Raw genomic sequence first — 14,631 nt, 5'->3', positions numbered from 1 at the left:
CTCTGACTTATTTCGCTCAGCATAACACCCTCGAGGTCCATCCATGTTGCTACACATGGCCAGATTTCATTGTTTCTCATTGCCATGGAGTATTCCATGGTATAGATAAACCACATCTTCTTGATCCATTCATCTGTTGATGGACACTTAGGCTCTTTCCATGTTTTGGCTATTGTGGAGAGTGCTGCTATGAACATTGGGGTACATGTGCTCCTATGCCTCAGCATTTCTGTATCCCTTGGGTAAATTCCTAGCAGTGCTATTGCTAGGTCATAGGGGAGTTCTATTGTTAGTTTCCTGAGGAACCTCCACACTGTTAAACATCTAACTCTTGATGTTGGCTCAGGTCATGATCTCAGGATTTGTGAGCCCAAACCCTGTGTCAGGCTCTGTGCTGACAGTGCAGAGCCTTCTTAGGATTCTCTCTCTCTCTCTCTCTTTCTCTCCTCCTCTGTCTCTCTGCCACTCACTGCCCCCTTTCTCTCAAAATAAATAAACCTTTAAAAATTTAAGAAAAAAAAAAAAAAAAGAAAAGAAAAACTGAACTACATGTGCTACACCGGACAGATCCGGGGGTTTACAATGGGAGGTGCTGGCTTGGCCTAAGGCAGGACCAGAGGGGACATATGTCCTAAGGCAGGATCACGGGGGACATATGTCCTAAGGCAGGATCACGGGGGACATATGTCCTAAGGCAGGACCAGGGGGGACATATGTCCTAAGGCAGGACCATGGAGGACATATGTCCTAAGGCAGGACGGGGGACACATGGAAAGCCGCCAGCAGCCACACATGAGGCACCAGCAGCAGCTGTAGACGGGGTGCAGGCCTGGGCGTGGGGAGCTTGGCCGTGTAGACGGGGCGTGGGCAGGTCAGCCAGGACACACTGCTGGTGTGGAGGAAGGTGGGCATCGCTGGGGAGAGGGCTCCGCTGCAGACTTTCCGCCACTTGTGTATGAACATTCAAATGATTACCTACTGTTACACCATTATTATAATCAAAGTAGTAGATTTTTCACAGGAAAGCTACCAGGGAACATTGATGCTGCAAAAGATGGCTTCCCTTTCGTCTACCACTGACGGCTGGATCGATGCTGCACCATCACACTGTGCGCTCCCTGAGGACAAGACTCCGTCTGTTTGTCACTATGTTTTCTACATGCTTTACTGGACAGTTCATACTTATTAAATTGAATCTTAGAGGAGGAAGCCCAACAGAAGTTCAAGATTTTTATCATTTTTTGCCAAAAGTTACATTTTCAAATATGTTGTGTCCCTATGATTCCTATTTTTGCATTAGAAATGATTGTTTGGTACAAGTTGTTTCACCTCGAAGTTTGGATGTTTCACATAGGAGATACAGTCTACTTCTGCTGACCTTATACTAAAGAGAGAAATGACTTGGAGACTGGAGTCACAGTTGGGAATATCAGTTTTAGACTCAGATAAACACCAAAAATTAATAAAATACCTTAATTTGCAGCTTTGCTTCTGGCAGTCGGCCTTTCCATGAAGCTACGAATTTCAGGCTATCTACGGAACAGCCCATTGCCCTAGAAAAGTAAAGCGTCACATGTCAGAAAGAAATAATCCTCAAGAATTAAAATACAAAAAGTATTGGAAAAGAGATGGCTACCTATTTATTTATAATTGAAATATTTACAACATGCAAGTTATGAGAGTTCTTAAGGTGCAATATCTCAGGCTTTGAACTAAGTTGGTGAGTTTAACTGGTGACGCCAACCCCCTCTTCAAGGCAGTACAAGTCCCTGAAGCATGCTGCCTCCCTTTTTTATGTTTACAGTCTCTGTTTCGACAGAGATACAGGCCAGTGGTAAGGGTTTCATAAATGTTTGTTAGCTGAGCTGAAATGTTGGTATTTACTCAGGATCCTGATGCCCGACAAACTCAAACCCTCCAGGTAGTCAACAACAACTACATTTGGTTCAGTTTATTTTTCCACGTATCTTTTATATCACATTCTAACTTATTAAAAAAATCAGTTTATATATGACACCATTATCCAAGTGTGTTATAAAACAGAGCTGATCTTAGTGATCAAACCCCGCCCCCACCAGGAAGCCTAGTCGCACTCTCCGACAGAATGTTCTGCACCAATGAAAACATTTCTGTGCGGTGCGAAGCAGCCACTGGGCACCGCGATGTGGCTGGTGTGGCTGACAAATGACAGGTGCAGTTTTACGTGATGCTGACCCCCTCTAACTATAAATAGCTTGGTCGCACCTCCACCTGCTACATCAGACAAGGCATGTCCAGATCAATCATCAACATTTAAAAAATTAAATTCCATCTTTTTCAAATCTAATAAAAAGCATCATAATGAAAAGCATTCCTTTTTAAAGTCAAAGTTAACTGTGTTAAGAAATGTTGAGTATTAGGAAATAACATGACTCCCTTAATTCAATAATCAGTTTATTTCTTGATGGTGAAGGAAATGTCCTCACGGACGGGAAGTGGAGACCTCCCCTTACCGTGCGGTTTCCTGGCGAAGAGCATTGAGAAACGTGTCCGGGTGGAAGAGTTCTGATAGGTCAAGTGTCTCAGAGAGAAGAGCCTGCTTCTCAGCTCTCTCTACCCAGGTCTAGAGGAGAAGAATAAGATACAAACTCACTTAAAAACTCTGTAAACTCTAAAGACAAATCTATTAACTTTTCTGCAAAAGTCACATTTAATGAGAAAGTTATGCCATTTCAAATGGCTTTGAAATAGAGTCTGGAAAAAGACTCCTACTTTACACTGTGAGGTCTATCATACTTATTTTGACATAATATTCATCCCTCATAAAAAAAGCTTCCTTGCACAACCTTTCGCTGGCAAAAGTCCACTCACAGTGATGAGTCTGTAAGATGAAAATTAACGTAACAGCCAACATTTCAGCGCCGGCTGGCGCCTCGCCTGGTGCTGGGTGGCTGCCTCCAGTGCACTCAGCTCATCAATGGAGCACCGGCTCTGGGCCTGGAATCCTCAGAGCCCCCGAGCCCTGGGAATGCAGACTGAGCCGGGGTTCACCTGTACATCTGACTGCAAATTTGCTCCCTCGCTGAATCAAGCATTATAGGGGATGGTAACTTCCAAGAAGAAAGGATTCTTTGTTAAAAGGTGTTTTTGAACAGACTTTTCTTCTTATCCGGCATTTTATAAATCCACTTATACTCCTTTTGATGAAATACACATCACCATCAAGTATAGAATAAAAAATTACCATTTGGAACAAATAACAAAAACAACAAAGTCTTGTGCAACACTTACTCTATGCTTTCCATGTATTAGTCAATGTTATGCTGACTGCAGCCCTGGAAGTTAGTGTGGTACTCATTACACAGACAAGTGTGGAAATGGAGGTACAGGAGATAAACTCGAGAGCCTTAAGTGCTCGGTTTCTCTGCAATATTCCCCACAGGTGCTTAAGTGCCTTCAGAGAACTTACTAGCAACTACTGAAGCAGTCTGTGATCGCAGCTGTTGCACAGAAATGGTACCATGGTATGTGGGTATAAGTTGCAGAACTGCCATTTACTCAGTAATCCACTTTGTATGATTTATCAACAGTCTAGCAAAAAGTGTATTTATTTAATTTCTTACTGTACAGAAAAGCTGTGTTTCATGTACTGTAACAGTGTGTTACCCACCCAAGCATGGACATCTGTCAGCCATGGGTGGAACAGGAGAAATTAAACACTCCATTAACACTTTAACACACCTGAATAGTCCTTCACCCTATAGCAAAAATGTTCCTATGTCCCTACTGTCTTTTGAAAATATGCTTATTTAAAAAGCAGAAACAAACTACAAGAGAGCTCTTTAACAGACTACAATTGTTTCCTCTTGGATATTATCCTTTAAAACAGTAACACTTCATACAGTACCTATTTTCAATCAAGTATATTTAAGTTATTCATTATTTTGTTTACTCCATATGAAACATTTTTATTATCTCTGCCTTCTATTTTCACTAGATAAACATAGCTAATGAATTATGCTTGCATGGTTTTTTACTATAAGTAGTATTTAATGCATATGTATTTCAAATTAATACTATCTTTAATTTCTTAAAATTAAATTTTAATTCAAAATTTTGAGAGGAGTTCTCACCAGTAACAGATGCACATATGTTCAAATTAATTAAAAATTAAAGTGTGGCTGATAATCAGCTTTTGCTTCAACCCTGAATTAACAAAATTAATAAAGATAGGAAAAGCTTCTAGAGCAAAAATGTTTTCATTAGTCCATAAGTGGGGAGGGATCATTTTTGTCTGGTAAACTTAAGGTAGACTAAAACAAAGGCATATTTGATAAGATAGAGTTTAAATAACAAAGATTCTTTAATATGTATATTGTCTTTGAACAGAAACTGCACAGTGAAGGACACAGTGAAGCACATCTAAAAAATTGCACTTAAACCCACACACGGATGTTTACAGCAGCTTTACTCTTAACTGTCAACACTGGGAAGGTCCCAGGACGTGCTTCAGCAGGTGGGTAGAGAAATAACCTGCGGAGCATCAAACCACGGGATATGCCTCAGCACTAAGCAGCAAGAAGCCATCAAGACATGGAAAGACATGAGGATTCTTAAATGCACATGACTGAGTTAAAGAAACCAATCAGAAAAGGTGACATTACTATATGATTCCAATAATATATCCACCTTCTGGAAAAAGTGAAATTATGGAGACAATAAACAGGGCAGTGGTTAGCCGGGCTGGGGGAGGAGAGAATGATCGGGTGAGGTGGGGGATTTTCAGGACAGTGAAAATAGCCTCTAAGATGCAGTAATGATGGATATGTATCATTATGTATCTGTCCAAACCCATACACTGCAAAATACCAAGAGCAAATCTGAAGGTAGACTGGATGCTGGGTGATCATAATGCCTCAATGTAGGCTCATCCTCTGTGTAAAAAAAAAAAAAAAAAAATTAAAAAAAAGAGAGAAAAAGAAGAAAAAGAGGAAGACAAAGAAGAAGAAGAAGAAAAAAGCTTCCTTCTGGTGAGTGATGTTGATAACGGGGAGGCTATGCATGTGTGGTAGCAGAGGGTATATAGGAAATGTCTGTACCTTTCTCTCAATTTTCTTATAAACCTACAACTTTTAAAACAGTAAAGGCTGCTTTACGTATTTATGTATGTCTGTATTTTTTAGAGAGTGTGTGCGTCCACATCTGAGTGGGAGGGGGCAAAGGGAGAGGCAGAGAATCCCAGGTAGGCTCCATGCCCAGTGTGGAGCCCAACGAGGGGCTCAATCTCCCCACCGTGAGATCATGACCTGAGCCGAAATTGAGAGTCAGACACTTAACCACTTGAGCTACCCAGGTGCTCCAGTAAAGGCTATTTTAAAATCATTTAAACTCACTTTTAAGAACAGAAATAAAGACGTAAGTAGCATAATCTTTAATGAGCAGCAATATGCATATATGGATTGGGCTTTCACCAAAGTCATATTAGTTGAAAAATATTTCTCAGTGTTTTTCTTTCCCCTTGGCTTTTGGCCACTTTCTTTTTAAAGGATTTAATTTGGGACTGAACGTAACATCTAGGCCTCTCTTATGATTATGAAACTATATATCTCTAATTTTTCAAATGATATATAATAAAAGTAATTATGGAGAAAAACAAATAAAAGGTTGGGCAAGTTTTTTAACACTGTGTGTACACACACACACACACACACACACACACACACATACAATTAGAATTACAGGTCAAAACTGGAATGATCCACAGTGATCATTTAGTATAGTTCCCTGATTAGCATACAAATAAAATGGTATTTTCCCAGGCAATATTGGACAGTTTTAAAATACTGCAATATTTGGGGCACCTGAGTGGCTCAGTCGGTTGAGCAGTCGACTTCAGCTTAGGTCATGATGTCAAAGTTTGTGAGTTTGACCCCGTGTCAGGCTCTATGCTGACAGCTCAGAGCCTGGAGCCTGCTTTGGATTCTATGTCTCCCTCTCTCTCTGCCCCTCCCCTACTTATGCTCTATGTCTGTCTCTCAAAAATAAAATAAATAAACATTAAAAAATATAATAAAATACTGTAATATTTTTATCAAAAAATATGCTAGTGATAGAAGCAGAACTTGTGAATTCAAATGACATTCATTCACTCATTTAGAAGCATTTACTGCAAGGGGCGCCTGGGTGGCTCAGTCAGTTAAACGTCTGACTTCGGCCCAGGTCATGATCTCACGGTTCGTGGGTTCGAGCCCCACGTCGGGCTCTGTGCTGTCAGCTAGCTCAGAGCCTGTAGCCTGCTTCAGATTCTCTGTCTCCCTCTCTCTCTGACCCTCCATGCTCACACTGTCTCTCTGTCTCAGTCTCTCTCTCTCTCTCTCACACACACACACACACAAATAAATAAAACATTAAAAATTAAAAAAAAAAGAAGCATTTACTGCAAGCAAAGAGCTATTATCTTGTTAGAGGAGATAAAAAACATACAAATGACTGATAAAAAGTATTAAGTGGAGACAGTCCAAAAAGATGCTGACTTTACTTCTTCCCATAGACACACAATATCTGCATGCATCTACAGAGTAATTCCTCCTGAAGAAAGGCTGAGAACCTGATGAAAAGCTTCTGTACAATAAACAAAAAAGAGACGATACAGAGAAGGGCAGAAGACATGGGAAACAAGGTAATGTGATGGGGGGAACGTCATTCCCAACGTGAAGATCTGCAGTGTGGAGAGTTATCACTGAGGGGCCTGCCTTTAGAATTGCCAACTCGGAGACAGAGAAAGAAAACAGTGGTTTAAAGAGCAACCACACTAATAAGGAAAGAAGACATTCTCAACATAATAAAGGTCATATATGGCAGACCCACAACTAACATCATACTCAACGGTGAAAAGCTGGAAGCTTTTCTTCTAAGATCACAAACAAAACAAGGATGTCCACTCTCCCCACTTTAATGCAACACAGTACTAAAAGTCCCAGACACAGCAATTAGGCAGGAAAATGAATTAAAAGGTATCCGAATTGGAATCGAAGACTTAAAACTGTCACTATTTGCAGATGACATGATGCTGTATATAAGAAACCCTAAAGATGGCACCAAAAAAACTATCAGAACTATAAATGAATTAAGTAAAGTCACAGGATGCAAAACTAACACCTAGAAATTTGTTTCATTTTTATACTTAATAATTAATTCCAAGAGAAATGAAAAAAACAATCCCATTTGTAATTAGATCAAAAAGACTAAAATACCTAAGAATAAATGTAACCAAGGAAGTAATATACCTGTATTCTGAAAAATGAGAGCTATGATAGAAACTAATGATAACACAAATAAATGGAAAGATATACCATGTTCATGGGTTCGAAGAATATTGTTAAAAATGTCCATGCTACCCAAAGCCCTCTACAGATTCAATCCCTATCATAATACCAATAGTATTTTTCACAGAACTATAACAAAGAATCCTAAAATTTGTATAGAACCATTAAAGACACCAAATAGCTAAAGCAATCCTGAGAAAAAAGAACAAAGCTGGAGTTAACATAATCCCACATTTCAAAATATACACCAAAGTTATAGTAATCAAAGCAGTATGGTACTGGCACAAAAAGAAACACAATCATCAATGGAAGAGAATAAAAAGCCCAGTAATAAACACGTTTATATAGTCAATTCATGGACAAAGTAGGCAATAATATACAATGCAGAAAAGACGGTCTCCTCAAGAAATGGTGCTGGGGAAACTAGACAGATACATGCAAAAGAACAAAACTGCACCACTTCCTTATACCATATTTGAAAATACATTAGTAATGTATTAAAGATTCAAATTTAAGAGCTGAAACCACAAAAATTCCTAGAAGGAAATAGGTAGGAAGCTCTTAGCAATGTTTTTTTCAGACCAGTCACCTCAAAGTCAACAAGAGCTAAAATAAAGAAATGAAATTACATAAAATTAAAAAGTTTTAGCACAGTAAAGGAAACCATTAGCAAAACACAAAGTCAACCTACCGAATGAGAGACCTATGCAAATCACAGTTGAAGGGTAACCCCTTTTGTTAACACACACTTATGAAATATATAATGTACTGCATACAAAAACATGAAAGGTAAGATTATTTTTAATCTTACATAAATTGTAAAATTAAGATCAGATTTTGGTCTGAAAGAATAGCAGAATAAGAAATGAGAATGCTCAAAGTTTGGTAGTATTGAATATGGACAAAATTTTGGTAGGAGTATATACTGATACAGTATTTCTTTAAAGAAATGATGAAATGTGCCAGAACTTCAAAAATATTCAAGGCAGTTGACTTGATGATTCCTTTTCTCAAAATGCTAATTAAAGAAACAGTGAAGAGGTGTACCTGGGTGGCTCAGGCAGTTAAGTGTCTGACTCTTCTGATTTCAGCTCAAGTCATGATCTCATGGTTAGTGGGCTCAAACCCTGTGTCGGGCTCTGTATGGACAGTGTGGAGCCAGTGTGGGGTTCTCTCTCCCTCTCTCTCTCAAACTAAATAAACTTAAAGAAAACAATGAAGAGACTATTATACATGGCTTGCTAATTTGAAATTATTTGTAATATTGAAAAATTGTAAGAGTAATAAACATAATAAAAACTAGATAATTCAATTGTGGTAAGCCAATACAATAAAAAACTTCGTAGCAATAAAAATTGGTATTTGAAAGTATTTAATGACATTAAAAATATTCATGACCTAATGTATTTATTAGAAAGCAAAAATATATACATAGTATGAACCTAATTATGTGAAAATATTATTTAAGTATATAAAAAATACTGAAGAATGTATATGAAAATATATCATTTTAGTTGGGCCTGGCCTATAGCCTACTAACGAATATCTTCTTTTACATATAATAGCAATTAGTATAAAAAGAAATACATTAATAAACAAATGCCATTTTATTTTGTTTTTATGTACCATGTTTCTTAGAAAAAGTGTTTAAGGTAAATAAATATTGTAGGCAATCACAAGAATGTACAATAGGGAAAGACACCTATTCAACAAACAGCATTGGGAAACTGGACAGCTACATGTAAAAGAATGAAACTGGGCCACTTTCTTACACCAAACACAAAAATAAACTCAAAATGGATGAAAGACCTAAATGTAACACAAAAACCATCAAATATCCTGTAGAGAGCACAGAGAGTAATTTCTCTGACACTGCCATAGCAACTTTTTTCTAGAGGAAAACGAAAGTAAAAACAAAATACTGGAACTACATCAAACTGAAAAGTTTCTGCAGAGAAAAGGAAACCATCAACAAAACAAAAAGGCAACCTATTGAATGGGAAATGGTTATTTGCAAATGATATACCTGATAAGGGGTTGATATCCAGAATATATGAAGAACTTATACAACTCAACAACAACAACAAAATAACCAATTAAAAAATGCTCAGAGAATCTCAAAAGACATTTCTTCAAAGACAACATGCAGATGGCTAACAGATGCATGAAAAAATGCTCAACATCAGTCATCATCAGGGAAATACAAACCAAAACCACAATGAGATACCACCTCACACCTGTCTGAACGGTTAAAATCAAAATGAAAAGAAATAACAAGTGTCACTGAGGATGTGGAGAAAAAGGAACCCTCATGTACTGTTGCAGGGAATGTAAACTGGTACAACCATTCTGGAAAACAGTGTGGAGATTCCTCAAAAAATGAAAAATAGAACTACCATTATTGAGTATTTACCCAAAGAAAATGAAAATACTAATTCAGAGGGATACATGCACACCTATGTTTATTGCAACATTATCTATAATAGCCAAGACGTGGTTGTAACCTAAGTTTCCATCAATAGATAAATGGATAAAGATGTATGTACACACACACACACACACACACACACACACACACACACACACACGAATATTACTCAGCCATAAAAAGGATGAGATTTTTGCCATTTGCAACAGCATGAATGGACCTAGAGGGTATTAGGTTGAACGAAGTAAGTCAGAATGAAAAAGACAAATGCCATATGATTCTACTCATAAATCAAATATAAAGAAAACAAACACATGAATACACAAACAAAAAGCAGAGTAAGATCTACAAATACATAAAATTGACTGCTGCCAGAGGTGTGAGGGGATGGGCAAATTGGGAGAAGGGGAGAGGGAGGTATAGGCCTCCAGTGATGGACTGTGTAAGTCACAGGAGTAAAAGGCAAAGCTGAGAGAATACAGTTCAGGATACTGCAACAAGGATGTAGGACAGACGGTAGCCACACGGTGCATAACATATAAGTGTGTCAAATCACTATGTGATCAGAAAGCATATTTGTGTGGCTTAAATCCTTTCAGATTACTGGAGACTAGTTTGATCTATGATCTACCTTATTAATTGTTCTGTATTCGAAAAGACTATACATTCTACTGTGATTAGATGTAATGTTCCATATCAATTAATAAAATACTGTTCAAGTCTTTGATAACTTTAGTGATTTTCTGAATTAAATAATAATTATTCAATTATTAAGAGCAATATTCTGTCATCTCCAACTTTAATGATGGATGTACCTATTTGTGCATTTCTATCAGTTCTTGCTGCATGTATTTTGAAATTCTATTAGAAATGGATGTTTACCATTGTTATGTTCTTTTGATAATTTGATCACTTTAGCATAAAATAACCTTCATTATTTCCTTTTATATTCTTTGCTATGAAACTTATTTTGCCTGATATTAAGACAGCTACATGGTTTTGTTGTTGTTTGGGTTTTTTTTCTTTGACTAGTGTGATCATGGTATAGCTTTTCTACCATTTTACTGTTAATCTATTTGTGTCTTTATATTTAAAGGGCAATGCCTTGATGCCTTATAGCAATCATATTTGAATTTTTTTTTCATTCTGATGATTTTTGTTTTTTAGTTGGTGACTTTGAATATATGTCTGTTTATAACAAGGATACTTAATAATTTATTTTATTATTTAGAGAAAAATGAGCTTATAAACCACCATGTCTTATATAAGAAAATTTTAGAGTTCAAAACTGAGAAAAAGAGAATTCAATGAGTAAAATTATGGTTTCAATTTGTTTTTAGATGAACCTTAAAATAATGTTTTTAAGTGAAAGACCAAAAATCAGAAAATTTATTTTTCTTTTATCATAATCATGCCTTGTCAGGATCATAATTTTTAATTACAAATATTCTAGTCATACGCGATGACTATATAATTTCTAAACATAATAATTACCATGTGTGAGGAATATTTGATAAACATAAAATTCAGTGTGACTTGGTTTATGAATAATGCCCTTGGCTCACTGATTATGTGGTTGAAATTAAGGCAATTATATTCTTTAAATGGATTAGTTTAGAGAAAAAACTGGATAAAACAGGTCTCTTTTGATAACTAAATGCCATATTTGGGCCTTCATGAACTGTTAAATCAAATATGTCTGACGCATGCATTTAAAATAACGATGTCCTGCACCTCCACGGAGAACCCAGCAGCCCTGCGTGTGGGGCTCCTTGGGTGCAGTCTCAGCACAGCATCAACCCACTCTGGCCACGCTGACTGGGCCCGTTCCTCCCACTTCTCTCCCAGATTCTGCACGTGCTGGCTTGTCCGCCTAGACTCTTCCGTGGCACACTCATGGTTTGTGTCTCACTCCACTCAAGCCTCGGTTCACATATCCCCTCCTAAGAGAGGCCTCACCTGAGCACACAGCACCACCCTCTCGGACCCACTCACTTTCCAGCCCCCTTAACTGACACCAATATTCTTCAGATCATCCTAATATTAGTTAGAAATAAAGATCAGTTCAGATGTAGTATCTGGCTAAGATCTATTATTTGCCTTCACTTTCTGGTAAGCCCAGTAAGTTGATGCCTATGTTAAAAAATTCCTGACATCCCAGAAATGAACATCATTATTTGTAAAGCACAGATGTTATGAATCTAATCAGCATAACAATGTTATTAGTGCCAACCAACCATGACGTTTAGATTTAATTTAGTTTATTTACTATCATCTATAGATTAGGCATTTTATATGCCACTTGGAGTGAAAATAACCTCTTATCTGCTCTACAGGTTGAAATTCTTGGTCTAAAGTATAAACACATACTTGTAAAATAAGAATTTAAAAATAACGACTGTGTAACTGTTCATATTATGGGAAGAAATTAATAACACTGTAATTCAGTAAGGAGAGAAACAGGACGATAACAGAAATCTTAAGAGAGATTGCAACAGCTAAATAAGCATAAGGAATGTTTGAAGCATTTTAGGAAAAAATATTAATAAAAATTTAACTAATACAATGTATGATATACCTGCTTGGCTATGTGAAACCCAAATCTTTATAGAAAAAAAATTTAATTCTAAGTGAGTTAGTTCTCTTTCAGAATGAGTCCTTCAGGAGGAGGTCCTAGCTGGGGTTACTTCCCTCGCTGGGGAGAGGAGAAACGACAGTGGCCGTCAACTGTGCCACCTTAAAGTTTCTCAAGGAGGAAAAACATGTGGTCTTGAATATCTAACATAAGTCAACTTCAACTGAAACATGAAAACAAGAAAGAAAAAGAGGTAATTAGATACACCAAATATTTTTTCACTTAATAAGATTTCAATACAAAAAACATTTAAAAAATACTTATTTAGGAACAATGTCCTAATGAGGTTTTAAAAAATACATGGAGATTAAAAAAAAGCTTCGTAAGTCATTAGTATAGATTAGCATTTTCAGGACATGACTACAGAAGTTTTGAGGGTTACTTAAGGTGTGGATGGTTACCTTCAAGGTTCTACCTAAACACCGTATTACTGAAACGCTTTCCTGACCTGTTGTACTGTGCACAGAGGAGTCAGTGTCAGTGGTAGTACCACTGCAGAGTCCACGCCTACGCTGTGTGCAACCACAATTAGGTGGGCATGCAGCATGTGCAACCACAATTAAATGAGAGTGCACCGTGTGCCATTATAATTAGACAGGCAAGCGGCCTGTGCAACATTTAGATGAGCATGGGTCATGTGCAAAAATAATGAGATGAGAGTGAGCCGTGTGCAACAATGGGCGTGTGCCATGCACAACCCCAAACAGCTGGGCGTGTGTCGTGTGCAAACCCAATCTGGCAGGTGCGTACAAGCCAGCGTCCTTCAAAGCGAGGCAGGCGCACTCACACTGGAGCCAGTCCCTCTTGCCCTCGCCCGCCCCACAGGAGTTCGTGGCTGCGGAGAGCTGAGCACAGCACAGCACGGCGACCCGGGCAGGAGGTGCAGCCACGACCCTATCGTCGGGCCGCCGCCGCCGCCACGGACAGTGGGACAAATACGGACGGCTGTCACGGGGTCCCGACGTCCCAAGTTCTGCTCGCAGCCCCCTGGAGTGGGTTCCGGTGGGACAGGCTCCCACTGCAGCAGCGCGGCCACGGGGCTCGTGCGCAGGGGTGGGCTCGCGCCAGCTACAGCTTCCCTTCCCTGCGGCCGCGTAGCCCCTGCCGACACACAAGTCCGGGCCACGCGGATGGCCTGTGGGTTCTGAGCATGCGCACTCCAGGACACCCCGCCCCCACGTGGCCCCAGGCGGTTCTGTCCTCATCATAACATCCTTTGCATTGCGGTGTCCTGCCCCCTTCCCACGTGGGCGCTCCTGGGAAAATGGCGGACCGGAGCATGTGCAAAGGCGGGCGGGGCTGTGACAATGGCCAGGTGTAAGGAAAAGACCACCAAGACCCCGACACGTCGGGTCGGCGCACCGCCACAGAGTTACAGGACGCAGACGACACCCTGTGGTTGTCTTGCTACGCAATAGCCTGGGCTCCAGCGGTTGTGACCCAAGTCTTGAGATGCCGAGGGAAGTCCTGACCCGTATGGGAACCCAGGTGGCTGACCTTACGAACACTCGCTGCGTACTCGCAGGGGGACAGTTTATCTGCTAGGACCACATTCGTCCCTTTAAACATTCTCTGCAGGTGTGCTGCTGGCAACATCCACTCATTATGCCAGTCCAGCGAGCTACTGAGGTTGGTATGCATGTGAAAAGAGAGATGCAGACAAAAATTCAGGGAAGACTTTGTTATCTTGAAAGCCAATTAGGTAGCTATACTGTCACATTTCTAGAACCAAGGTATATCTTGTGCACAAATAGCACAGTTTACTGGATTGCTTCTATAAAACTGGAGATCATCGTAGACCACAGACTGACACCATTCCAGATGTGCCAGCTAGCTGAGTGCAGGCAGAAGTTGTTAGCTGACATGTTGAGAGACTACTGTCCCTGTACAAAATTTAACTCCTAAAATCTTATGATACCACCTGCTGTAGTAATAGCTCTATTTTACTGGGAATATTTCAGTTATATACCCTAAGTTCATTCTAGGATCATGGTAACAGATTCCAGTTGGTTGCATATTAATCTTACATCTTAGAGTTTGGGCCAAAATGTATTTTTCCCATGAATTCTAATAGTTATTTATTTGTTTTTTTAATCTACTTCCTTCCCCCTAAATTAGAGATTCTTGCTGATCTCTAATTCATGGTTCCCTCACTATTGTGTGTTTCCTGCACTTTGAATAGTGGTGGCATAAAATATAAGCTCAGCAAATACTCACTGACTAACTGGCTGAACATACATATAAATTTAAAAAGTCCAAAAGTA

General features: G+C 39.0%; 1 protein-coding gene across 2 annotated transcripts in view; it reads right to left on the bottom strand.

Moving 5' to 3' along the window:
• DYNC2H1 (dynein cytoplasmic 2 heavy chain 1) overlaps window positions 1-14,631 on the bottom strand; it is a 324,085-nt gene that overhangs the window by 28,270 nt on the left and 281,184 nt on the right. For both annotated transcript variants that reach the window (XM_039221130.1, XM_039221131.1), the window contains 2 exons: window positions 2,493-2,602; window positions 1,472-1,553 (listed from right to left, as the gene is read on the bottom strand). In XM_039221130.1, the coding sequence (XP_039077061.1) occupies window positions 1,472-1,553; window positions 2,493-2,602 (192 nt within the window). The remainder of the gene's footprint in view (window positions 1-1,471; window positions 1,554-2,492; window positions 2,603-14,631) is intronic.

The sequence above is a fragment of the Hyaena hyaena genome, unplaced genomic scaffold (assembly GCF_003009895.1).
Source record: "Hyaena hyaena isolate Hyena2069 unplaced genomic scaffold, ASM300989v1 scaffold_947, whole genome shotgun sequence".
Lineage (NCBI taxonomy): Eukaryota > Metazoa > Chordata > Mammalia > Carnivora > Hyaenidae > Hyaena > Hyaena hyaena.
This window is presented reverse-complemented; position numbering and strand designations above follow the sequence as displayed.